Source organism: Nannobrachium achirus, assembly GCF_963921795.1.
Source record: "Nannobrachium achirus genome assembly, chromosome: 22".
Classification (NCBI taxonomy): Eukaryota; Metazoa; Chordata; class Actinopteri; order Myctophiformes; family Myctophidae; genus Nannobrachium; species Nannobrachium achirus.
In genome coordinates this window covers 18,375,354-18,401,994 of record NC_137829.1, presented here as the reverse complement: position 1 = coordinate 18,401,994, position 26,641 = coordinate 18,375,354, and the positions used below count along the sequence as shown (strand labels likewise).

At 43.3% G+C, this 26,641-nt stretch overlaps 1 protein-coding gene across 1 annotated transcript in view; it reads right to left on the bottom strand.

The window, feature by feature from the left end:
• The window catches only part of lrch1 (leucine-rich repeats and calponin homology (CH) domain containing 1), a gene marked incomplete at its 3' end in the record, with an annotated part of 101,095 nt that overhangs the window by 17,201 nt on the left and 57,253 nt on the right, over positions 1 to 26,641 (bottom strand). Inside the window, exons 5-15 of the mRNA XM_080753692.1 lie at positions 16,696 to 16,832; positions 15,968 to 16,101; positions 14,187 to 14,274; positions 12,715 to 12,820; positions 10,201 to 10,316; positions 8,401 to 8,471; positions 7,855 to 7,941; positions 7,344 to 7,418; positions 6,217 to 6,253; positions 4,289 to 4,405; positions 1,109 to 1,187 (exon numbers count right to left, since the gene is read on the bottom strand). Of these exons, the coding sequence (XP_080609818.1) occupies positions 1,109 to 1,187; positions 4,289 to 4,405; positions 6,217 to 6,253; positions 7,344 to 7,418; positions 7,855 to 7,941; positions 8,401 to 8,471; positions 10,201 to 10,316; positions 12,715 to 12,820; positions 14,187 to 14,274; positions 15,968 to 16,101; positions 16,696 to 16,832 (1,047 nt within the window). The remainder of the gene's footprint in view (positions 1 to 1,108; positions 1,188 to 4,288; positions 4,406 to 6,216; positions 6,254 to 7,343; positions 7,419 to 7,854; positions 7,942 to 8,400; positions 8,472 to 10,200; positions 10,317 to 12,714; positions 12,821 to 14,186; positions 14,275 to 15,967; positions 16,102 to 16,695; positions 16,833 to 26,641) is intronic.

The window sequence follows — 26,641 nt, the reverse complement described above, 5'->3', positions numbered from 1 at the left end:
TTGGCAGGCGACACCATCATACAACAATGTATAAATTAAATGTAGCTCTTCTGTAAGCATAGCAGACACAAAGCAATCCTGAAGCTTTATTAAACGTCATCATACTACATCACTAATATGGATCCGAACTCATGATTATTGTGTAGTTGTGTTCCACATGCTGTAAATGTGTTTTAGACAACTTCTCAGTATTAATCTGAATTTTCAGTTGTGAGTGCCCACCAACACTTGCACCAAAATGACACATGACACAGCACCTGAAATGTATTTCTACATGGCCTATAATACCAAAGGGTCTAAGCGTGCGGTCGGGGAACCGGAAGCTAAATGATTGAAGTTTGGACCAAATGGACCAATATGGATCAAACTGGGGGTCCTTGAAATTAAAAAAAGAAAATCACATACTGCACATACATAACATACAGACAAAGCCAGATGTAGGAGTCGTTAGCATCGCTTAAAAAGGTGGGTTGTGAATTACTGGCCTATACCACCGTAGTTACAAGGGGGTTTAAATATCCAGCATGTCTTCTTAGGTGGGATAAGTGCCCTATTTTGGTTTGTACATATTTGTATTTCTGAGTATTTGCAAGGACATACACTCTCATCCAATCATTCACAGTTCTCACATTGTCCCACATGATAGTTATATTAAAATCGAGTACGAATCCATTCATCATTCCATCCTGATCGATATCTTTTCAGGGATTGATTGGTCTCCTCTGATGCGGAACTGAACCGATCACACTGCGCTAAATAGAGACAACCTTGCCAGTTTTTGAAAGACACGTTCCAATTAAAACAAAATGAACCCTTGGTGTCCCTATTTTGGGCAAGTCATTATAGAGCAGGAGAACATTTTCAAATACTGTCAAAAGATTTTTAAACATCTGAAAACATCCACAATTTCTGAAATATATATATTTTTTCCCAAGAGGTAAATGTATTTATTTATTTTTTATAAAAAAAGTTCAAACATTAAAAAAAAAAAAACAATCTATGCACCACCCCCATTGAGCTGTTAGTGAACTGTATGATTGGCCAATGGATACATTATCTTACTTGGCTATTATTGTTCACAATTGTATCTAATAAAAGATAATCTCACCTGATCGGGGCTTCAGTCCAAAGGGAGGCATGGTGGTAAACGACATGCAGGGAGCACTGCAGGGAGACCGGTCCTCTCCCTATAGGAGAAATATCAACAACTATTTATTGAATACACAGATGTAAAACATTGTTTCGTACACAATACAATAAAGGACACATACAGTACGTACACTTACACAGAGGCTTATAAATAGATGAACATAAATACAAATGTCCCATCATGTTAAGGTTGCATACAGTAGTACAGTGGTTCTCAACCTGTAGGTCGGGACCCCAGGAGAGGTCCCCAAATTATTTGTGGGGGTCCCCAGATGATTAACTTAATGTGCAACATTGTTTTCTCACTCAACAGTAAAAAAAACAACATAGTGTATTGAGGGTATCTGCGCATTTCTAAATTGACAATTTAAGGACTTTTTAATGCCTCTAAAATGACAAATTAAAACATGGGCCAAATTGTCAAAAATTAGAGGCACAAATTGTGAAAATAGCCGATCTACCGTACATGTAGATCGGCTATTTTCACAATAAAACCGTCTTATACAAAATGTAATTCCTCAACTCTTAGTGCTCGTCAGGGTGAAAATACGGTTATTTTGGGAGTCGCGGCCTGAAAAGGTTGAGAGCCACTGCAGTGTGTGTGTGTGTGTGTGTGTGTGATGTGAGCTCAGTGACAGAGTAGTAGTAGTATTGATCAGTTGGCAGACATGTGGTCTAGACTCGTGCGGATCGATAGGACTTAGATTGGTATAGATTGTAGTACAGAGTGTGTGTGTGTACGTCACAGGGAAGCGTTATTAGCAACACAACAAGACCAGTTTCACAAGGATGTTCGCTTCCTTCCACTGAGGTCATGGCTGCTGTGAGTGACCCTGTAAAATATGCACCAGGCAATTCACCAAACCTTCAAGATGTCAATACTGATGTACTGAAAGGAAATGTGTGTGTGTGTGTGTGCGTGTGTGTGTGTGTGTGTGTATATGTGTGTGTGTGCGTGCGTGCGTGCGTGCGTGTGTGTGTGTTGTGCGTGCGTGCGTGCGTGTGCATGTAGTGTTCGTGTGCTTGAGTGCGCGCATGAATTATCTTGACTTCGGAGCATTGTTAGATGAAGCTGTAGAAACACTTGGGGAAACAATGCTGTCTTGTTCTGCTCATTCAGAGTCTACACTAGACTCTTTTTGTCCAACACTGTGTGTTTTAGCCTCTGTGAGCTACAGCTACACAGAACGGGCCCATCAAAAAGGAAAGAAAAAACAACAAAGTAAAAACATAAATAAAAAAAGAACAAATAACGATTAACAAAAGTATGACTGATGTCGCTTACTGTAGGTCTGTTATGAGCCAGTCAGCTTTGGGAGGTCGATCTGTTCTTTTATTGCCACGTGTGAGATACTGTAGGTGTTGTGGTAATGTTAAGTGACCCATGTTGATCTGTTGGACATGGCAGTGACCATAATGAAGGCCCATCCAGATGGCCGTGACCACTGATTCAAAAATTCAAGAAGCCAAGACAAACCCGAGTTCAGCGACAGCCACGTTGGTCCCAAACGCTGCAGCAGCAGATCACAGAGTAGGTTAGCTGGGCCTTTGATGAGTTGCCAGATTAAATCCACACTGCAAACGTGTATTAACTAACAAATGTAACATTTATTTTGTACACTCTGCGTTACACTGGCGGTACTTGGCAGGTCCCATGGTTCAATGTGCAGAACTATGAATCTACCAGTAAAAAAAACAACTAAAAAACAAGCACTTCCCTAAGTACAAGGTGGAAACATATGATTATTTTGCTCACTTTTGTGATGTTTGTGTTGTATGTATGTTACCAGCACCATACTTTTGGACACGATTATTCACTTGTTATGAATCCTACTTCACACAGAACACGCATGAAAACAAGACTCACCGACGCTACAAATCAGCTCCCTTTGGAAATGAATCATGTCTATATACTGTAGACGCATGTACTGTATATGAAATGTAGAGTCACATCACAGTGTCCACAGTCAACAAACAGACATGTCAAATGGAACATGGCTTCTCTAGGTAAAATAACTGACGACAGATGACAAGTCACTTCAAGCCCTATAGGAAGTTATTGCATTGGTCATTTGTTAAAGCTGTGAAACGTAACGTTTATGGGTCACATGAGAGACAAAAAAACATCTACTGCTCAGTCAAGACACGAGCATATGGTTCTTGGTATCTTCCAGGGCATGAAGTGACCTAAATATCCTTTCCAACAAGAGGCAGACTGCATACAGTAGTCAAATCCTCAGTGTTAATTTAACTCTGAGATTGGACGATTGGAACCAAACGGACCCTTGAAAACTTGAACACTAGCACCTCTGTTCAGGGCATGCCATGATTGAAAATACGTGAAAATAGCCCCCCCCCCCCACACACACACACCCATGGTGTAGAGGGGGAAAAGGAGGGAGGCAAATACTGTATAGAGCCCTGGCGACCACGGTCATCAAACTACATTATATACTGTAAGGCAGAGGTCTTCAACAGGGGGTCCGCGAAATTGTTGCTTGATTAAGGGGAAAAAAAAAGAGTCTATATATTTTCTATTTTTATTTTAATAAATGAAAAAGTAATTTGTCTCTAAATATTTTTTAAACCCTTTCCACAGTTTTATGTTTAAAATAAATCATGGTTCTATTTTGAATAGCTTGTAATTGTATACATGTTTATTGTGCAAATGACCCCCCCACCGTATGAGGTAGGGGGTCCCTACTCCATATCCCCATCAGTTTGGGGGTCCCTGGCCTGAAAACGTTGAAGACCCCTGCTGTAGGGTTTTAACCTTTGTCTATTTACTTGACAATGCAACGTGTAGCACTGCAGGACAATCTCCCTATTCCTATTCCTTCCATTAGAAGGGTGTAGGTGAAACATATACTAGAGATGCTGTGTGCAGCTTTTGAGACCACAGTCTCTGTTAGCCATGTGTACCAACTCTGATCCAGGATCTAATCCTGCCGCCAACCTTCTCCCTGTGTCTCCACCATACTTTTACATGTAATAATAATAGTTTGTATCCAATGTATGGTTCAAGTGGTTAAGGAGAGTCCATTTGGTTCCATTTGCTCACTCTCAAGAGTTAAATGAACACAGCGTTCACATCTCTACGGCTTCGTAAGCCAGTCCGGCGGCTTGTTGCCATGGTTACCTTGAGTGATAAAAGCCACTCATACTGCTGGCATGCAAGCTGGGCCTCAAACCTGGCCTTCTCTAGAATCCTCTCCCTCTTCTTCTGGAACTCATAGCCACCTCCTGGAATGTTCTGCTACAGAACGCACCAAGTGTTTAGGCCTTAACACGTATCTGCTTTGACTTACTCCTATACTTTAAGACTTACAGTTGCATGCTTCAATCTATGGGATACGTATGCTTACTGTTAGGATAAGCATACATGTAGTACAGTAAAGGCTCCATACTACAGGGTGGAGTGATGAGCTATCACCGCTGTGTATTTTTCGAGTTACAGTATCACCTAAAAAGGTGAAGAGCTATCACTTCACCTGGAGTATGCATGCTCATGCATACTCCAGGTGAGCTAGAAAACTACACCGCGGTGATGGTTTATCACTAGCCTGGAGCCAGCCTGTTTCGCTCCGTTCCACGATCTGGTTAGTATCTCCGCATCACAGTCTGGAAAGCCTTGTATCTCCAACGGTCGCAGCAAACCGCGGCTTCCGATTGGCTGTAGTGCGGAGCAACTCTCACCCTACTCTGATTCGTTGGAACAACACCATGTGGCTTCCCATTTCTTGGAACAACACCACGTGGCTTTCCAGCCACCGTGGCTTCCATTGGTCTGTGGTGCGGGGCGGGACAAATACACAAGTCTTTATTGGCTGGCTGATGACGTAGCTACCCTAACCCTACTCTGATTCGTTGGAACACCACCCAATCAGCAACGACCTCGTTACGTCACAACGGACATTCAGAAGTGCGAGTCAACTGAGTCATTTCCAGACTGTGATGCGTAGAGACAATACAAAACGTGGAATGGAGCGAACAGGCTGGCTCCAGGCTAACTTATCACTCCACTCTGTAGAATGTATGAGCCTTGAGTATATTACAATGATCTAAAATGTGCACATGCTGTGTTTCTGATCCTGTGTTTCTGAAAACCAGTTGATAGGCCAGTGCAACGCTGTCATTATAGGCTACAATGAGGAACAGTGTAGTTGTATTTATTTATTGTTGGTCTGGTGAGCTGATCAACATTCTTAAGGATTATTTTAACTCCATATTCAAGTGCAATATCGTTAGATTTTCATTACATATTTAAAAATATATATATAATATGAGGTTTGATACCGTATGAAGTGAACACTGTAAGCCATGCTATAGGATTGGATGGACACTAAAGTGAGAAATCAAAAGCCTCCATTGTACCTCTGTCCAGCTGTTATTTCCCCACTGTGAACAGTTGTGTACTGTACAGTACATGATCGTTCTAAAGCCACAGGAAGATCGTGTTCCTTCTATTTGGCTGCTGCTCTGTGTTATTACTGGTAGTTTTTTTTATACTGACAATCTAAAAATAGACCATCATACTTGCGTTGCACTCTCTGTAAGTCAAGTATGAGGTCAGTCCCTCGAATGTTAAGTGCACATCTAGAGCAAGCAGACGCTGTCGTAGGTTGCTTCAGCTTCGTTGATTACTACCCAGTATGTTGAGTCATCATATTGCGACGTTTTAGGCTCTAATGCAGTGGTTCTCAAACATCATGTCAAGGATAACCATAAATATGTATTTGGCCGAGGACCCAGAAATTGAAAATATTTTTGAACATCTTTCTCATAGGCAACACATTGTGAGCTTGTACATCTTTCTCATAGGCAACACATTGTGAGCTTGTATATCAGCTATTTTCGAATTGCCCAAAAATAAAATAGGGCTTGTATGTACAGTATGTACTGTACATACTTTAAGCTGTTCCTCATTTTGCTGGGGACCCCCTGGAACACCCTCAAGGACCCCAGACACCACTTACTTTGAGAACCAGTGCTCTAGTGTGATGGTATTGTGTTAGTAGTGTGGTGCTATGCTGGCAGTTCACTCACACTGCGGAAGTTGTACTGTACCTTTGGCGTGGTAGAGCCGTCATCGCTGTCCTGTCCACTGTTCAGAGAGAGAGAGAGAGAGAGAGAGAGAGAGAGAGAGAGAGAGAGAGAGAGAGAGAGAGAGAGAGGAGAGAGATAGAGAAAGAGAGAAAAGACAAGAAATTAGAGATCAGCTGCTGAGATAAGAAGAAAACAGTTCTAAGGAACAAGTGAGCACATTCACTAATATGTCTAAATCCATCCATCCATCCATCTTCAACCGCTTATCCAGAATCGGGTCGTGGGGGTAACAGTTCCAACTGAAACTTCCAGATTTCCTTATCCCGAGCAACTTCCTCCACTCCCTCAGGGAGTATACCGAGGCGTTCCCAAGCCAGTTTGGAGATGTAATCCTTCAACCTGGTCTTTGGTCTGCCACAGGGTCTCCTCCCAGCGGGACGTGCATCGAGGACCTTCCTAGGAAGGCGCTCGGGGGGCATCCGTACTACATGCCCGAACCACCTAAGCTGACTCCTTTCCAAGTGTAAGAGCAGCGGTTCTACTCCAAGTCTCTCTCTCGGGTGACTGAACTTCTCACCCTATCTCTAAGGGAGATACCAGCCACGTCTGAGGAAATCCATTTCGGCCGCTTGCACCCGCAACCTTATACTTTCGGTCATGACCTACACTTCATGACCATAGGTGAGAGTAGGAACGAAGATTGCTCGAGCTTTGCCTTCCGGCTCAACTCTTTTTTTCTTCATGTGAGCTGCAAATGCATGTGCCCTTATGCGCACACACCAACCCTTCGTGAAATTAACATATGAAATCTGGGCATACGGTCATTTTCACCGAAATGCTTGGCATGTATCAATCTGCCGTCAATTTGACGTGAGTGGAAAATCTGAGTCAGTGTTTGAGTCGGCATGGACGTACGATGCAGCATAGTCAGAGATCCTGACTAGGCATCTAAACATGTGCAGCCATGTATTCACTTAGAAATATATGCAATCTATATCTATATCTTAAAGGCCTACATCACACAATAGACACGCGCAGCTCGCACAGAGCGATCCAAAAGCAAGTAAATAAAATGGATTTAATAGATGGCATCCAAAGTGTTAAAGGCCTACATCAACTACTGTATGAATCATATAAGCCTAACTTACTTGAGAGACTCTTCCACCATGACCATCTCCACAGGGTAGAGCTGCACTCCAGAGCCGTTGTCCTCCATGTTCACCCTGATGCACATGAACACAACACACTGTTAGCTTACCTCCAACAACCACCACGTATTATAGTTATTTTATGTGAGAGGTCAATACTAAAGTGTGGCTTCTGATTTGTTCACATTCGCGTTCAAGCCACAAGCGGAGCCTGCAGCACCACCGTTGCCTAGGTGGAGCGGAGCCTGCAGTACCATTGCGGCTCAAGAATCCACTACTCCTGAGTGAAATGCTGGAGTCTGGTGCAAAACAGAACGCACAGGTCCTGGACCTGGTGAGAGCAAGAGTGGACCTGGTGAGATGTAGTAGGGGCCCGGACAGGAGTCAATCTACAGAGCCTAGTCCTTCCAAGCACCAGATTTCCTCTCCCAGTCTCGGCAGAGTAGTTCCGGAGTGGTGGAGTGAGTAGTGATATATGAAGTGATATAATACAGTAACAAGCTGTATACACCTGTTGGGGTCTTGCAGCAACTCCACGGCCTCCTTCAACTGGTTGATCATGTCGATGTGCAGCTCCGTACCGCCTGTCACCGTTGACCTGTGACATACAACACAGGGCGAAGGTTATGGCGATCAGAAAGGAAATCACATGTGAGCAGGACTCATCGATATTTCTGTATCTAACAAATCATGTCTTGTCCACAATATAAAGTAGACATGCTATACTGTAATGAAATAATGTGCAGACCTACATAATCTTCAATATTACATTTGGAACAGTTACAGCAATGGTCCATCTAATAGATTAACCCCTTAAACCCTGTCTATTTAGTCGACAGGTCAGGCTCCTTTTTATTTATATAATCTTTTTCAAATCTCTTCACCAAAAATAACAAGATCAAGTTGTAAATCTTGTAAAATGATGACGCCCAGGGTTCAAGTGTTACACATATCACACAACTCAGGGGTGGTCTGACAGAAGACAGACAGACAGACAGACAGACAGACAGACAGACAGACAGACAGACAGACAAACAGGTAGATAGATTGAACTCACGTTTGGTCCGTTGGCCAATGAGAATCTTCTTCTATCCTGAGAGGCTCATCGAAGTCTGCTGCCGACCGACCCTGTGAACGCGAGCACAGACACACACAAGTAAGCACCAGCTGCAGTTATATCACATGACCTACAGACTCAATCGCTGATTGACCCAAAGTTCAACGACATTACCACCACCCTGTGTGCAATGCACGCGTGCACGTGCACGTGCACACGCACACACACACACACACACACACACACACACACACACACACACATCTCACAAGGAAGGCAGTGTGATAACTGTTCTCCTTCTATCTCTCCCCCTCCTCTCTCTGACATCTCATTTGTTTGCCTCTCTCTCTCTTTCTCCTAATGATCCATCTCTGTCTCTCTCTCCCCCCTTCACTCTGAAATGTGCTGACTGGAAGGTGGTCACATGTCACTGTACAGTCACATCATCCAAACAGAGGACAGAACAGTGGGGGACAGAGGACGAGGACAGAGAGATGGACAGAGAGAGAGAGAGAGAGAGAGAGAGAGAGGTGGAGAGAGAGAGAGAATAGTAAGGCTAAAGGGTCTTTCCCACCAGACGCGATAAAGATAACGATATGTCGGCGTTCACATCAATTATGACGGCTTTATCGTTGTGGTGTGGACGCTGCCATCCACTTCAATTGAAACCGATATTTTTTATCGTTATCGTGCCCAGTGGCAAAGGGCCTTAACACCGTGCTAAATATAAAAGAGACACAGCCAGTTACAGGGAAGAAAAAGACCATGGAAGAAAGTCACAGATAGAAAGAAGAGCTAGAGAGAGACAGACAGACAGACAGACGTGAGGAAAGGACAGATAAGGAGGAGGAAAGATAAAAGTGTAGAGACAACGTTAGGCAGAATAATTAAGTGTTAAACTTAATTGGCTTCCATGCCAGTTCCACTGAAAAGGTTCTCCCATTTGACTAACAGATATCAGATTTTAATCAAACACGGACCAAAAAGCTACGTAGTCCCACTAAAACGTTGTTTTCCCTTTGGAAATTCGTGAGCAGAGTTGACCGCAAGAGGACACATAAGATAACATGAAGTTATATCTGTATTCATCCCCAGAGGGTCAGTTCAGTTGCCTACAGCATCCAGTATCAGAGAAGAGCCCAGACAGAGGAAATGGTTCAACACAGAAAACGTGTAGTCATTGACGCGCAAACATCTTCCTGTGATTGTTCCAACTGTCTGCATTGTCTCGTCTCACAGACCCCACCCGTACGATCCACAGTGCTTTAAACACAACTAACCTTTGTGTATCTGATCCTAGTGCTGCTGCATGTACCAGCTCACTAACAAGTGTGGGTGATTTGGACCAATGTCACAGTACCAAACTTAATGTTCCACACTTACTTTTGTAAGTCATCCAGGATAAGAGCATCTGATAAATGCCTAATGTATTTCTGACGTTGGTATGACGACAGAACAGGTCGCCTTGTGCATGTTCCGATCAGCCTGATATCTGCCACATTATGAGACAATCTGAATAGTAAAGTCTGAAGGGATGCCGAATGGCTTTGGAACAGCGTTCGCCCACTCCCATTCTTATTCCACTTCAAGACCACAAATTGATCAATAATTTATGCAAGTGACACTTCCTACATGAATCTTTAACAATGTAAAAGTGCTGCGTGACGTCAATGTGGCTAATTTAAGCATCATTTGCATGCATAGGTGAAGAAGGAACAACAAGAAACTTAGAGAGTAGTTGAAGAGTGTAGAGTGCCACCGTGCCGACATAAGAGTGAGAGACAGACAGGAAGGTCTTGCCTTGATGTAGTTGACAAATCGCGTGCTGAGTCCTGAGTCTCGATAACCAAACTGTTCCTTCAGGGCTTCCGTAGGGCTCTCCTCGATTAGACGAACTGAGTCTGTGTGGGGGTCCGCTGAAAGGGGGACAGATCATCAACAAACGTCAACACAAAAAATGAACCTGTCATTTATAAATACAAACATTTGTTTTTTTCAAGGCAACCAGCTGAATGGGGTCACCACCGGTTGGGCCCTCAGATGTGTCAAAGTGTCCTTGAGCAAGACACCAAAGCCCTCATACTGTAGCTCCCCACCTGGACAAGCCATCTGCCGGGTGAATATGCTGTACCATACTCCCTTCATTGCATTGTTTTGGTAAAGGTTTTGCTTTCTTTTCAGCCGTTATACAGAATGGTTACAAATTTGGTTTCACCCAGCTGACGAAAAGATAAGGAGATCACCCTGTCTTGTATTCATTTAAATTTACATCAGATAAATCAGAGCCCTATAGGGATACATTTGTTCTCCAATCAGTGAGTTCCACTGCTCTGACCTAATTAAGATAGATTGAGGTGGTCTATTTAGGCTGTCTGTCTGGGGAGAGGGTGGATCCATCACTGACAAGGTCCCACCACAAACACTCTCACACTGACAAACTGCCGCAGCCAGCGTCTGTGGGATACAAGTGTTTTCTTTATGTTTTCTGGGGTGTTTTTCACGGCACAGTAAAAACCCCCCTGTTCGTTTAAGTGTACAAACGCTTCTTATCACCAACGCTGTAATGCAGTGGTTCTCAAAGTGGGGTCCAGGGACCCTCAGGGTTCATTGAGGGGGTTTCAAATGGGACCTTTACAGATCTCCAGAGGCAGTAGTGACAATTCTCTCTGACCAATCAGTAGTCGGCAGTGTTTTCACAACACCTTTTGATAACAGAAAACCAAAACAGGAGAAGAGTGGAGTTCTATGCAGTGGAAAAGCTCCAGTACATTCATTCATTGAAATCTCTCACACGCTCCCATGCTGATTAAAGTGTTGACCCAGCTGTGTGGCGCCTCCCTGTGCTGACACTAGCTTCCTGCTAATCTGCGCTCTGTCTTCACCCCACGGCACACACACACCGGCAGTTCCTTAGGTCCTGCCAGACAGACAGACGGACAGACAGACGCAAGAAGGCACACACACACACACACGTGCGCGCATATAAATACACAAACAAGCAGACATGCAATTAGATGGATAGACACAAGTCGCATTTTCATTAACCAACTTTCTTATGTGTGTGCATGTATTCAATATCACATACAAAGCTTGGAATGGAGTAATGGACCAACACCTCTTAATTGAACTCTCTAACTCTCTAAGTATTTTACAAATATCATAAAAAACATATTAAACGAGGCCAAAAAACAAACAGCCATCATCGAACGGCCGTGAGGCGACCTGTTTCTCTTATGTTCTCACTAGCCATTTGATCCGATTCAGCCCAAGTGATCACATCAGTGATAGACAGGAGAATGGGACTGTGACGAGACGCTAGATGAGACAAAGTAAGATTAAGAAAACGGGTACAGACGTGCAGACAGCATAATGTACAGTATTTATGGATACTGTACTCTGCAGCTGTTCAAACCAATCTGCCTTAATAGGAAACACGCTGACACCCACACCCACACAAACACACACCCACACAGGAAAAGAGGAAACAGCATAGCAAAGATTTATCCGGAGTGTCTGTGTGTGTGTGTGTGTGTGTGTGTGTGTGTGTGTGTGTGTGTGTGTGTGTGTGTGTAACGCTGCAGACACACTAGATCCTTTGGCAAAGCATCTGGACATGAGCCCTGCAGGGGCTCAAAACAGGGGCCCCAACCCGGCCCCAACCCGGCAAAGTCTGGGATTTTTCTGCCCGAGACCTCATACCAAATATATTTAATCTCTCTCTGACGGGCGCTTTCTCTGATGCGCGCATGCAGGGGAAGGGGGAGAGAGGTAAGCCCGATTTATGCTCTGTTGTACTTGCCTCAGAAAACAGCAGATCCAAATAACAGATTGGCTATTTTCGGCACACGAAAAAGTCATACGACAGAGAATTAATAATGCATTAGGATGCTTAGGACTCATGTTGACTCTGGCTAAACTCAGGTAGAGTTTAGCCAGCTCAGAACATGCACGCACGACGCACGTAATGGTGTGCATGCGTGTGTGAGCGTGCATGTATGAGAGCGTTATGAGTGTGTGCATTCGTGCACATGTATGAGTGATGGGGATGGGACGATAAGCGATATTATCGTTTGTCGTGATAAAAAAACACTCACGATACGATCGTATCGTTATGAGCATGTAAATCTGCTATTTTTGGCAAATGTTCCGCCCCAGGATAATGGATGTTATTGTTGGGGATATTTTGATTATCGCAATATCATAAATCGGGATTTCTTTGAAATGTTCATATCGTCCCATTCCTAGTGTATGTGTGTGTGTGCGTGCGTTCACCTGTGAGTGAGTGTGTGTATGTGTGTGTGTGCGTGCGTTCACCTGTCAGGGAGCTGATGTGTTCCGTTGAGTCGTCCTTGCCCAGTCCTTCCTCCTCTGTGATGTTGGACATCGGGACGTTGAGACTCAGACTGTCTTCGTCTGATGGCTACACACACACACACACGCACACACGCACACACACACACACACACACACACACACACACACACACACACACACACACACACACACACACACACACACACACACACACACACACACACACACACACAGTGTAAGAGTATAATTTTAGCACATCAAAGCACATTCAACAGACGTGCATGCAAGCGCACACACACAAAAACACAGAATATTATATACAAATGACAAGCATTACAGCTGGTTGACCATGAGGAACAGATTCAGACATCAGATATAATAATAATAATAATAATCCTATATTATATATTAGGAAAATAATAATCCTGTTATATATTAAGGAAACCTTTGTCCGTCACTCAGTCACTCTTTTCCGCATGGTTTTCCTCGGTGAGTTGACCAATTGATTCTCAACCTCCACACAGGCATCGACCATTAGCATGTTTGCACACCGTGAGTAAGCCCGTTTTTCACTTTCTCAAACTGTAAGCTGTTTATTAGCGATGCGGTGTAAACACTGGAGATTCAGTGTTCAGGCTATGGGATTGTCGCCATGGTTACAGCCCCACAGGTTATGGGATCTCTAGCCGTTGGCCACATAAAAGAAAATAAATATATCTTAACATCTAGTAGTACACCTGTCTTCTAAAAGCCACACTCAGTTCAGGGATCAAAGGATTTGGAACATTACGTTTTTCCATTTGCACAGAGACACTGCTGCAGTCATCGCAGCGGAAAACAAAACTAAAAACGACCACGGCGGCTTTTATCAGCTGCTCAGGCGTTCTTTGAAAGCCGCTCCGACTCTGATGAGTCGCCAGATAACGAGCCGCCATTCCAATGCGACGGCATCATCCTCCGGGAATTATGGAATTTTGGAAAAAAAAGAAAATATGTTTGTCTTATCAGAACGAGCAGTGTTATAATGCATGAAAAGTCAACGCAGGGATATGAACAAAAGAACTGCAGAGAACAAAAAGACTTTGGTAATGGAAAATATGTCTCTCTGATGTCTGAAAACGTGGCTCAACGTTTTCTTTCATTCTTTATTCCCTGGCAATGACTCGTAAAATCCTCAGAGTTCATTTAACTGCATAAATGTAACCAAATGGACCTGGATTCCGGAAGGGTCCATTTTGGTTACATTTATGCACTTGTCAGAGTGTCAAAGTGGAAACATTTGATAAATGAACACTTGACGATTTGACTGTGTATGCAGATGAGAAGAACAGGTAAACGCTCTCTCTCACACACACACACACACACACACACACACACACACACACACACACACACACACACACACACACACACACACACACACACACACACACACACACACACACACACACACACACACACACAGACGGTACCTCTGTAGCAGACAGTCTTTTGTCTCCGTTGTCGCTGCCCACTCCTGAGTCGGTGTCCTGCTTCTTGTGCTGATCGATATCCTCCGTGCTGCCAAGGACACGCAAGGTCAGAGGGTCACACAGAGGTGTTTGTGTGTGTGTGTGTGTGTGTGTGTGTGTGTGTGTGTGTGTGTGAGGGAGGGAGAAAGTCTTAATGAACTATGAGGGTGAGTGGTGGCAGGGGTGAGGGAATGAGTAATGAATGCTTGTGTTTGTGTGAGTAAGTGAGTGAGTGAGTGAGTGTGTGTGTGTGTGTGTGTGTGTGTGTGTGTGTGTGTGTGTGTGTGTGTGTGTGTGTGTGTGTGTGTGTGTGTGTGTGTGTGTGTGTGTGTGTGTGTGTGTGTGTGTGTGTGTGTGTTCATCCGACTGAGTGAATGAAGTAATGAATGAGCAAGTAAAAGGAAATAAGTAGATCTCTCTCTATCTCTCTTTACTCACTCTCTCTAAGAGGGGCGTGATGTACTGAGTGGAGTCTCTAGGCGACTGAACGATAAAGTGTACTGTCTGTAATTGCTTCCACACACGTGTTCCTCCCCCCACCATGTTCTCACTGTTCACTTCACAGTCTGCCTCTCCTTTCATACCACCCTAATCATGAAGCCTTTAAATGGACCAGATCATACTGCATTGTTTCTTTGTAAGCTTGGAGATTTGCTATTTTATTTTTTTATTTTTTTGAAACTGTGCAAAAATGAACGTAAGACCCGTACACTGCTGGAACGGTGATTTTTATCACGGATCTTTCTGGCGACAGGCACAGTGGACAAAGTGTGTGCTATCTCCCTCCATTCATTAATTGCCACCTGTTTGCATTCTCTCAAGAGAGGGATTAGAGAGTTTTGTACTTCCTAACATCCTCAGCCAACATTTCTTCAAAGCCGTCCACGGTACTTTGCTGGCAGATTGCAGAAATGAAACAACATAAATCACGAGTGCATTGAGTGTCTGACCATTCATATACAAGGTTCAGCTTAAGGGTGTTCAAAAATCTTTGCAACAACGTCATTCCATTCGTATAGACGGGCTGATGTGGAAACAAGTCGCAGTTGGTTGGGAGTATACTGCAGCCTTCAGGCTGAACACTGGTTTTATTGTAGGCTCTTTGGTTACAGTGTCTTTGTTCCAAATATCTGCTCTCTTCCTCTCCCTTTCCTCCTCTGTGAGGTGTGGGAGGGTCGCAGAGAGAGAGAGAGAGAGACACGACATGACAAGAAAGAAAGGAAGTGTTATGAGTTGTATGTATATTTGTGTTGTTTGTGTGCATGTCTAGCCTGTGTGAGCTTTCCAGGACAATGACAGCCATTTTTCCTGCCCACGTGTTCCAGCCGAGGGGAGCGAAAGGAGGCAGGGGGTCAGGGTTTGTAGGGGGCAGAGAGAACAGACCACAACATCCTCTCAAAAACCCTTTGCTCTCTCATGGCAGGGAGGCAGAGGAGCTCAGTGGAAGGGTTTCTGACTTGACTCCCATGAAACTGGAGAGCAAAGAGGGGAGGAGGTGACACAGGGGTCAACATCCCCCGTGGCTGATATATGGGGTCTCGCACGCTCACTCCTAAACGTGCATAAAATACTTCACTGTCAGATGAACTGCGATCACACAACGACTGCGGTGGGCCGCGATAGGCTGAGACAACAAATGACCTGCCTGTGGCCTGTGATAGGCTAACACAATGATTGACTCAGTCATTGTGTCATTGACTGTGTTGTTGCCTGGGCCGCGATAGGCTGAGACCACAACTGACCTGCCGGTGGTGGGCCGTGATAGGCTGAGGCGTTCTATGACGGGCAGGTAGAGGGAGGAGTCAGGCATCTTCTCGCTCCGACACGCCTCGATGCTCAGGTACTTGAATATGTGAACTTTACCTTTTATGCAAATCTGGAAGAGATGATGGCAACGAATTAAAAACCAATTACGGGTACATTTTTTACACTCAATCGCATCACGTGTATTGCTCCGCTATGAGATGTAGGGGTGCAAAAGTAAAAAATCAAACTAATTCACCCTTTGTCAAGTCCCGCCCACTGTCCCACCCCTCTTCGCACCCATTGGTTGCTGTGTCTTGGTGGGACAAAAGTCCTTTCTCTCCATCCACAACAATGAAATTCAGTTGCTTATTATTGTTATTTTGTGTATTCAATTCTCATTTTAAACTTGGTTTCAGTAAAAGCCTCTCAGGTGCAGTATAGTGACTGGGCATGTTTTTAAATGTTTTTATTTCTCCAAAAACGATGTTTTAGCTAATTCAACATAAAAAAAGGACAAGGCCAAGAGCCTGCTGGTTGTTCAGTCAGGGACGAATCAGAAGGCCGACAAAGGGTGAATTGATTGAATCAATTATGAAAAAATATTGATTTAAATAAGATAGCAAATTTATTATATAAAAAATTAAAAATAAACAGAAGAGTCAGAAGTCACAAACAAGATAATGTAAAGTTGCAGCCATAATGCGATACAGGTTGCTCAGAGTACCTGTGCGGGGGGGCTCTGTAGGGGGTTGTTCTCCAGGTGTAGAGACTGGAGTTGGGTCATCTTCCTGTAGCACACTGGGATGGTGGACACCTTGTTACACGAGAAGTCAAACTTCACAAGGGGAAGTTCTGCCAAGTCTGCAAGGAAGATCAAAGCTATCAGAGAACAGCTTCAGGACATGAAAATACCTCACGGTTCCATGAGAGACTTGACTGAGTCCCTGCACGCACGCACGCAGGCACGCAGGCACACACACAAATACTGCACGTGCAAGCACATGTATGCTCATTCTCATTAGTTGTATACTCGGTGGGCTTGTTATGATAACTCAAATCGATAAGGACTTGGGAGACAGCTTCTCTACCTCTCGCCGGGAACAACGACTCCATAATCCTTCCCTCCCTCGGTTGAACAATAGAGTTGACGTATTGCAATCTTTTCCATGACTAATAAGGCTAACTCAGTAGGGGGTTGTAATTGCTTGCAGCAGAGTGTTTGGACAGAGTTCTGTACATGTTAATGTCGCCCCTAATTATAGATATATAAAAGAGTTGGGAAGGAAAATGGTTTTCTAATTGCTTTGTTCTCCAGTTCCCACACTAGACGAACACAAGCTGAGTGTTACTGTATGTAGTCAACAGGAGCGCATTTGAAAAGTTAAACAGTAAACAGTAGTTCAAATGACCGGCTGAATTTATTCCAGGGCTCCAACTATCGATTAATTTCTAAGCAATTATTGTAGTCAATTACTTTTCTTTTCTTTCTTACATATTTCTTTGCAATATTTTATACTTTGGACAACAGTGTTGTGCAAAAATGACAGATCTAGAAGCTTGTAGGCTATTTTCTCTATTTTATGTTTTTGGAAATTGTCTGAAACCTCTCCATAAGGATGGATTATTAATTGATTATTTTATTAAGGGTCTTACTGTAGACAAACTAGTCTAGAAAACATCAGCCGTCCGAAAAACACCAATAATTGCGACCGAAGGTTGCAGTATACCATGAGAAATGTCGCAGCTTGTCTCCGTCTGTCTGTCTGTCTGTCTGTGTCAGTCAGTCCGTCCGTCAGTACACATTTTTACAGTCTATTGGTTCCCTTGTCACTGTGACATCACTCTGACATCATGCTCTGATGTCACTGATGTCAAGAGAACCATTCTTAACCCATTTAGTGCTCCAGACATGAACGGGTTAAATGTCTAGCGTGCCTCTCGCAGGCTCCATCCACGGCCAGTCTCTTATTTTGAAGGCCAGAAGTCCATTCCGTAAACATTTCCGTTTTGACGTCATGACGTCATTCAACGGAAGCGATCGTCACCCCATGCCGTTGCTGTAATGGCCGATCGTTGCCTTTGTTATTATGTTATTGTAGCGAGAATCTAATGCCATCCTTGGCTTTAAAAGTGTTGTTTGGAGAAAATGGACATTAAAGATGAGATCCACCGTCGGCCTCCATGTTTCATTTAGTGCCAGCGCCCTCTAGGGGCCATAGAATGCCAGGGTATCTCTCATAGGCGAGCGCTTTAGCTTCCAGGACCTCACCTTCCAGGACCTCACATGCTCACGTTCATGCACGTCATGGAAAGGTCCCGGATGATAATGCTAACAGAATGGCTATTCCCATTTTGTCATCTAAAAGATCATTTTTGGGCGATTTCGCCGTAAATAAACCTCGCGCCGCTTCCCTAAAGACACAATCCAGAGATATAAGCCTTCAAAGATGTGGTCTTTCATTGGATTAGGCGGAGATTGGCGATTTCGTTCGCAAATAACGGCCGGCCGGGAGGTTGCTAGCTTTCGGCTAGTAGCTAGAAAAATCAGTCCAGGCTTCAGAAGGCCTCTTATCATTTTATTCATTTAATTAAAAAAAGCCGAACTACTTCGGGATCGGCACACTCGTATACTCATCGGAAGCGGCGCCGAACATTGGGTGAACATTGGGGAGCTCAAAAATGTATTTTAAACAATTTTTAATGGAATATATCGTCGGACAGAGTAGAATGGCTAGCTGGCTAGCGGCTAGCGAGCCAGGACCACCCACGACTCTACAAGCAGCTCGGGGTAAGTGAATTAATAAAAAAAAAATTGTATTGGATTGAAATAAAGCCGAACTAGTTCGGGATCGGCACAGGATGAGTTAAGGGATTACTATTTTGTGCACGTGGATCCGTGATGATGATGAATCGGCGAGTCCAATCGTGCCAGGACTTTCCAACGGACCGTAGGGTAAGGGTGCCAGCGTTACTCTATATACAGTATTTTACGCGAGTATACTCGGGATCGGAACTCTAAATACTCGAGTATTTTTCACGAGTATACTCGGGATCAGCATTAAATTAGTTAACAGAATGGGTTTGCCGTTCTGACATCACGCTCTGACTTCATGTCCCTTTTATGCCCATATATGGGCATTCCCAGATCACACTTGCAAATTAATTACATCCTTGTCCGTTTTATGCCCATATATGGAGATCCCTGTCCCAGTGTCATCAATATTAAGGGCATATATGGGCATTACCAGATCACACTTGCAAATGAATTACGTCCTTGTCCGTTCTATGCCCATATATGGAGATCCCTGTCCCGATGTCATCAATATTAAGAGCATATCTGGGAATGGCCATATTTGGTAATGCCCATATATGGGCATGTTCTGCCAATCTCAACAGGCACTGTTGAGATTGGGTAACTGGTCCGATATACATCACTGGCCAGATGGCCAAGAATTGGCGTTCGCCCTGAGGCGTCTTACTAGTTTTTAAGGACACTATGACATAGTTGCTTCATGGTCTTGCGGCTCATAAGGGTGTGCTTACACCTGTCAGTTTGGTGTAGCTGTTGTGTACATGTGTCTGTCTAGTGTCTATAGATCTTCTCTATCCTGTAGTAGTTAGTCTGCTTTGCACTGTAGTGCCTGTACATGATAATGTAGATATGCAACATTTCTAATTTGTACATATTGTATATATCCAGTTTATGGTTCAGTCGAGCTTCTGCAGAAAGCAGACGATCAGTGTGTTTTGTTGTGTACAGAGCATACGCTGTCATCATCATCATCATCATCATCATTGCAGTCCAAGGATCCTGTTTTGCTTAATTATATTTCTTTTTTCGGCGCTCGGGTAAATAATAATGACAATTTGAGGATTTTCAAGACCGTTTTAATACCAAACTGGACAAACTGTGAAATATTAAGTAAGCAAAAGGCGAACATTGTGAAAATAGCAGATCTAGATGCTCACAACGCCGTTGTGAGCATGCAAAGACAGAGACAGAGCAAAGACAGAGCTAACAGTTCCAGAAAGCCTCTAGGGAGCCAGAGTATGTTCCACTCTGCTCCTCTCTGTGCTACCAGAGGTTAAAAATAAACGGTGGATTCTTAACCACTGTGACCCAGGCAGCGTGTGAGGAGGCCTGTACATTCACAACATGAAAATAATGAGTGTTCATTTAACTCAGAGTGTACAAATAGACCCGTATTTGGTTGCATTTGTACACTTTCAGACATGTTGGTGTTTTTTCTTTTCTTTTTTCTTTTACATTAAATTACCAAAATCAGTTGTACGACAAACACAAAGCTGATGGTTTTGGGAAGCTAGAGAAAAGAAATCTGCGTGTCCCACACTCGCTTGCTGCCAATGACATGTCTCTAAGGAGGTCATAAAAAAAAATATATATATTATAGAATATCCCAAACAGTGTGGCGTAATTAAAATCATGCGCAGGCGGCGACAGTCTTGGCTCGAGTTGATGAGGGAGAGCTGAGCTGGACTCCAAATAGCTCACCTCAGCAAGCATTCTCCTGCTAATTAGCTTAAACACAGCATTTAAGACATACATACGGACATGTGCACGCAGCTACACGCACAGGCACATTTACTGTACACACACACACACACACACACACACACACACACACACACACACACACACACACACACACACACACACACACACACACACACACACACACACACACACAGTCATATGGCCGTCCTTCTATGGTTGGAAAAGTGAGATTTGGGGGATAAAATCTAAGAAGTAATGCACAATTATGACTCCGAAATGTTTTCAATTAAAACCCCTTTTGGTTTTAATTGAAAAGAGAAAAGGAAACAACAAAAACAATCAAGTTGAATGATTAACCCAAACAGAATATAGTGGAGCAGCTAACACATAATGACAAATCATCACTCATCATCTGGCATTAAAACAAGCCGGATCAGGAAAATGTTGTTGAGATGCCGTGTTCACGGGTGGGAAGCAATAGCGCATCCTACGGGTTGGTCAGGGCACCTGTTCATCAGGGAGTTGAGCTGAGAAGTATAGCATGGTCCTTCACATGTGTCACACCCCTACCTCCCAGTGAAACTCCTGTCACACTGTCAGGTGAAAAGAAGTGGCTGGTGACTTCATGACCAACTGTGTAGGGGTCAGCAGCGACACAGACTATATTATGTCAAAAAACGATTACTTTTCAGGATTCAAATTCTTTTTTGACTAGTTTTGCTACTTTTGTGTGACAGTATAGCAGTGGTTCTCAAACTTTTTGGGCTTCAGTACCCTCTTTTCTTGATTGGACTTTGAAGCGAGAAAAATAACCGGAATAATAATCAAACCTATATGTGCTGTTTTGAGCTGGACATACAATCGAAAATGGAATAAATTGCTGCTTTGGCCAAAACAACTCCTGGATCACCCTGAATGCTTCCAAAAACATCATTTTAAAGGTAGGAAAGTTGTTTTTGACCGAAATTCCCCTTTAACTCAGGGGGAGCCCGGATTCGAACTGGGAACCTTTCGGGAACCCTTCGTGCTCTAAGGACGGTTTCTCTACCCCTGAGCTATGCCTTCCCCAGTTATAAGAGGTCCTGCCCGACATTATGAATAAAGGATCATCAGACAGGTACAGAAGATGATTTCAAACCCCACCCATGTCCTCCACCCTGAATATCAGCTTCTTCCCTTAGGCAGCCTCTTCAGACTACCCCTGTGCAAGCTGGCCCACTTTAGGCACTCCTTTGTCCCCCTGTCTACCAAAGCCCTAAATGACTAAGCTAGCCAGAGCCAAACCCCCATAACGCTGGATACCGTGTACAATTTTCCATTTGGACCAAAAACATCAACCCTATTTTATAGAGACCAAATTGGGAGAAAAGGTGAAAAAATAAATAGAAAAACTAAACACTGAAGTTGGTAACCGCTCTGGACAATCTCTTGTTTGAGACAGAGTTCTAAGATTAAGCACAGCTCTCTGGTTTTATTGAAGTACTGTTTCATGTGAAGTACTGCCTTTCATGTTTGCCAGACTGCTGCATTTAACATGGTTGACAGTTAAGGGGTTGACATGCACTCACAGTGACAGTTTGACCTCTGTCACAGCATCTTTCATGACACAACATGTCACAACATATTTCCATAAAAGTCAAATGTCGTTCCTTTCTTTTCCATGTTTCGTGTTCACTTGCTGTTACACTACAAATACCCTCTGGATCCTAGAATGCTACATCAAACAACAGCTCTGTAATACCTCTTTAAAACAGTGGTTCATAAACATTTAATTTCGGACACCAATTTCAAATTTTGTGCCAGAAAATATTTGTGTTAACTCAATAGTGTAAAACATTTTTCAAGATTTTTTCAAAATGCTCCCAATGCGACGAATTGTGAGCTTGTAGCTATTTTTGAATAGCCAACATATAAAAGTCAAAGTTTAAAGATTAAGATTAAACTGTTGCTCATTTTACTGGGGACAACCTGAGACACCTTCAAGGACCCCAGGGGGGGTCCCCAAACCCCACTTTGAGAACCACTGAAGTAGTGGACGCCAAACGGCTACATCAAACAGCTCTGCAATACCCCCCAAAATAACCTAAACACCTCAACCCAAACTATCATGGTGGTCTTTGTCATCATTGTTAAGGCTCCACAGTCAGAGAAACTCTAGAAGTTCAACATCCCTCCAGTCCTCTGGGCTCCCATCCAATCCGCTCCCTAGAACCCCACCCCCCCAAAACGAGCCCCCAACCCCCCACTGTGTCGCCCTGGCGTCGAGCTGCTGAGCCAGATCAAGGCTAATCAATCAATCCCAGAGCGGTAGATAATGGCTGGAGCACGAGCCGTCTGCTACGCATAAAGGAAACGGCCATAAATCTGTAGAGAGACGCGAGGACGGAGTGGAGACGCGGGGATGAGGCTGGAGGAATGTTCTGGAACACGCTCATCGTATATCATTCTGAATAAACAGAGATGCAATGTGCTCAACATCTTAATTATTTCACAGACTCACAGCCGTCCACTCCCCCTTGAAGTTGTTTCTTCATTGACCACTTGAACCCCTATTCGTCCAAAATAGCCGATCTACATGCTCACAAGACGACGCATCCCATCGAGATTTGGTATAGATGTAAATAAGGACAGTTTAAAGGACTACTTCACCACTTTTCAACCCATCTTCATTTAATTGTCTTCACTAATGTTCACAATAAAATAGCACACTTTTTTCCTACTCTGTCTGTGTCTTTAGGAGGACTGTGGGCAGTCCAGAAACCTGTATAATAAAAGAAAATAAAAAAAAGAAGAGGATAAGTTGAAAAGTGGTTACAGTCGCCCTTTAAGTTGCTAAAGGGACACTATCACAGGCGCAACTTTCACCATCATTTCTATTAAAAGGCCCATACCAGTGTAGTCTCGCATGGCCAGACTGTTGCCTGCCACGGTTTTCAAATGCTTCCGGTAGCTCTGTGTTCAAGAGATACAGTGGATGTGACACATCCTCCCCACTTCACTTTCGTCTTTACAGTCGTGCAAATGTGATGGTCACCGTTGGCCACATAATTCATTCAAAACAGTTTCTTGCCAAAATTGTTTATGTTTTAGATTTCTTTTTGTCCATATGCAATAACACATTGTCATGTACAAATTGTACATGACAATATTTAGCTTCAACTCGCTGTACAGTTAAAATCCCTCTTAAAGCTCAAATTATTTTTGAGTTTGAAATGCAGCACCTTTAAGGATCTATTTTCAGGGTTCATGAGAGGATAAGCCGACAGGGCATACGACACGTCTATGAGAGAGAGCCTCTTGAAATCAACATACAGGCCATGGAGTGTGAAGCAAAAATAAATCTCCACAGTCCACACACCTGAGGAGCCGAGGAACATCATGGACTGGAGGCTGGAACCACATAGTGGAAAATACAAACTCTACATCATCAAACATATCATTTTCCAAATGTCTGTTTGTCTGAGTGTCTGTCTGTCTGAGTGAGTGTCTGTCACAGCGTTTCTCCTCAGTGGCTGGAGCAATTGATCTGAAATCGCATCACCATTAGCATATGAACACACCTAACATAACTGTGAAGCCCGTTTGTCACTTTCACAAATCATATGCTGTATATTAGCATTTTTATGGTGTATCTATATCTATTCTGCATCTAGCTTGAGGCATATCTATTCTGCATCTAGCATGAGGCAACATGTTTAACCAGCTCTGTGTGTGTGTGTGTGGGTGGGTGGGTGGGCGGGACCCCCCCCCTTGATGGGGGGGGTCTGTTGTCTGGCCCTGTTACAGATTTTGTCCAAAAATCATGCAGATCGGTACACAGTATCTCTGTAGCCATTAAACGAAACGGGTATTTCTTACATTGATGCTCCTACATATTATCATGCAAGCACCAGTTAAAGTTACTTTCCATCCCTCATATACTGTGTGCACAGTGCACATCCCATCCTTTTGGTTTGAGTGAAGGTGGTTTGAGCGAAGGTTTATTAAGTTGCTGACTCGCGTTACTGCAAAACTGTTACTTTTCAGGAAATTGATCTTAAAGTGCACAACTCGTCACCGTGACGGCATTCCGAGCTCGCAGATCGGCTATTATTACTGCTTTTTGCTCAACACTCTTGTAAGACAATTTAATTGACCAAAAAGGCATTCATTTACCAAAAAAACACAAATATGGAGATAGAAGGTGCCTGTCCGACAGAGATCAGATGTGATTCTTATTATTTATTTATTTATTGAGTGTTGTGCTTCTATTTTATGCATATTTGTGTTTTTATGTTTTTATGTTTATGTTTTATTTCTGATTTCTGATTCTCGTTCTGGTTTGTTGTGATTCTTGTACCTTATTGTTGTCTCTTCGACACTTCCTGTAAAGCACTTTGGCCAACTCTGTTGTTTTTAAACATGCTCTATAAATGAAGTTGGATTGGATTGGATCAGTGTGCTTCACACACTATTATGTTTTCACAGTTGCACACATGTTCACACCTCCTGGGACTGTCTTCTATTGCCAGTAGTGTTGCCAAGTCTTCTCATTATAAGCCACTCTGAGATTGTTTTCCTGTAAATGTGCTGCGTTGTGAGCTTGTAGATCTGCTATCTTCAAGAAATCCAATCTTGAAAGATTTTTTTTTATGTGGTCTTTTATATTATACACCGTACATGTTCATAACATAAAAAACGGCTAAAAATAAAGATATATTAAAAAAAAAAAAAAAACACATTCGCCACCAAGGACGACTTAAGCTATCAAACAGCTTTTTCAGTGGTCTAGGCTTGATGGCGCTCTCCCGTACCCGTGAGTGATCCCAGGACAACAAATCCCAGAATACAACCGTAAATGACGTCATCCCAAAATCTTCCACTCCGCCCGGCTGCATGTTATCAGATTTATAAACATCCATTTATCTCTGATTCTTTTCCCAGATGCGTTTTTTGGTCAAAACAAGTTTTTTTCTACTGACCCTAACTCAAGAACGTATGATCGCGGATAAAACATTTCTTGTACAACGTTCCGCCCAGCCATGTGCTTGCTTCTTGTTTACATCCTGGCCACATGGTGTGTTCCAGTTGCCTGCGAAAATAAAGCTGAAAAAACTGAAAAACCATGACCTGGCAGTTCATTTCTTAAGAATCTGGATTTTTTTCCCCCACTCAACTCAACCCAAATCTTATATGGGGGTCACTGGCAATTTGGGGGGTCCTTAACATGAAAATGTTTGCAAACAACTGCTCTAAAACAACATTATTAGATAATAAAGTTTGACTGACCCTAAACTGCCCATGTTGCTTATTTTTTTCATTGACCTGGTTGGTTGTTTCACTCAACACTGTATGTCTGCCAACTGAGCAGTTTTACGACAGGACTGGAATCCTTTGATATGACAAACACTCAAAGGAAAGGACTTTATTTTATGCAAGAGCTTTTGTTTTTCTGTTTTTTACTTATGGCTCAGGAAGCTAAAAAGCAAAAAACAAATCAAGAGGGTCGGGAAAGGGAAACAATATTTGAAGTCAAGTGTAACGAAAACAGAGTTTTTCCGGGATTCATCAATGCTATTGGACAGTTGAAGGTAGAAAAGTCCAGAAACATCCATGCAGCTCTGTCTAAACTACGCAACTTGATTGATTTCATCTGGTGGCATGCCAAGTTACACAATAGAAATACAAAAAGCATTAAAATACATGTTACGTATGCTCATTTCCTACCGATCTGACCTCCAGATATCATTTTATGAATTCAGCGAGAACCCATAAAACACCGCTGGACGCTTTCCTCTGGAAAGCTGTTTGTTGCATTGGTGGCGTGCCCAGAAGTGACGTGTGACTGTCCCCAAACGTCCAGAGCACTAGCTTTCTAGTCGTTCAGCCTCTTGGTGACTGGGAGGCTGTTCCGAGGTCAGGCAGAGGGCACAGGATATTTCGGGGAACGGAACGGGTGTGGTAGCACAAACACAGAGCTGTGTGGTGGAAGCCCCACCTTCTGTTGCTTGAGGAAAGGGAATTTAATTAATATAACGGCCTTACTGTACAGTCTGTCTGGATACTGCACGTTTGTTGAATAAAAGGTCTAGATCAGTGGTTCTCAACTTGGGGTCCGGGTATCTCCAGGGGTCCTTGATGGGTTTTCAGGGGGTCCACAGCTAAATTAGTTAAC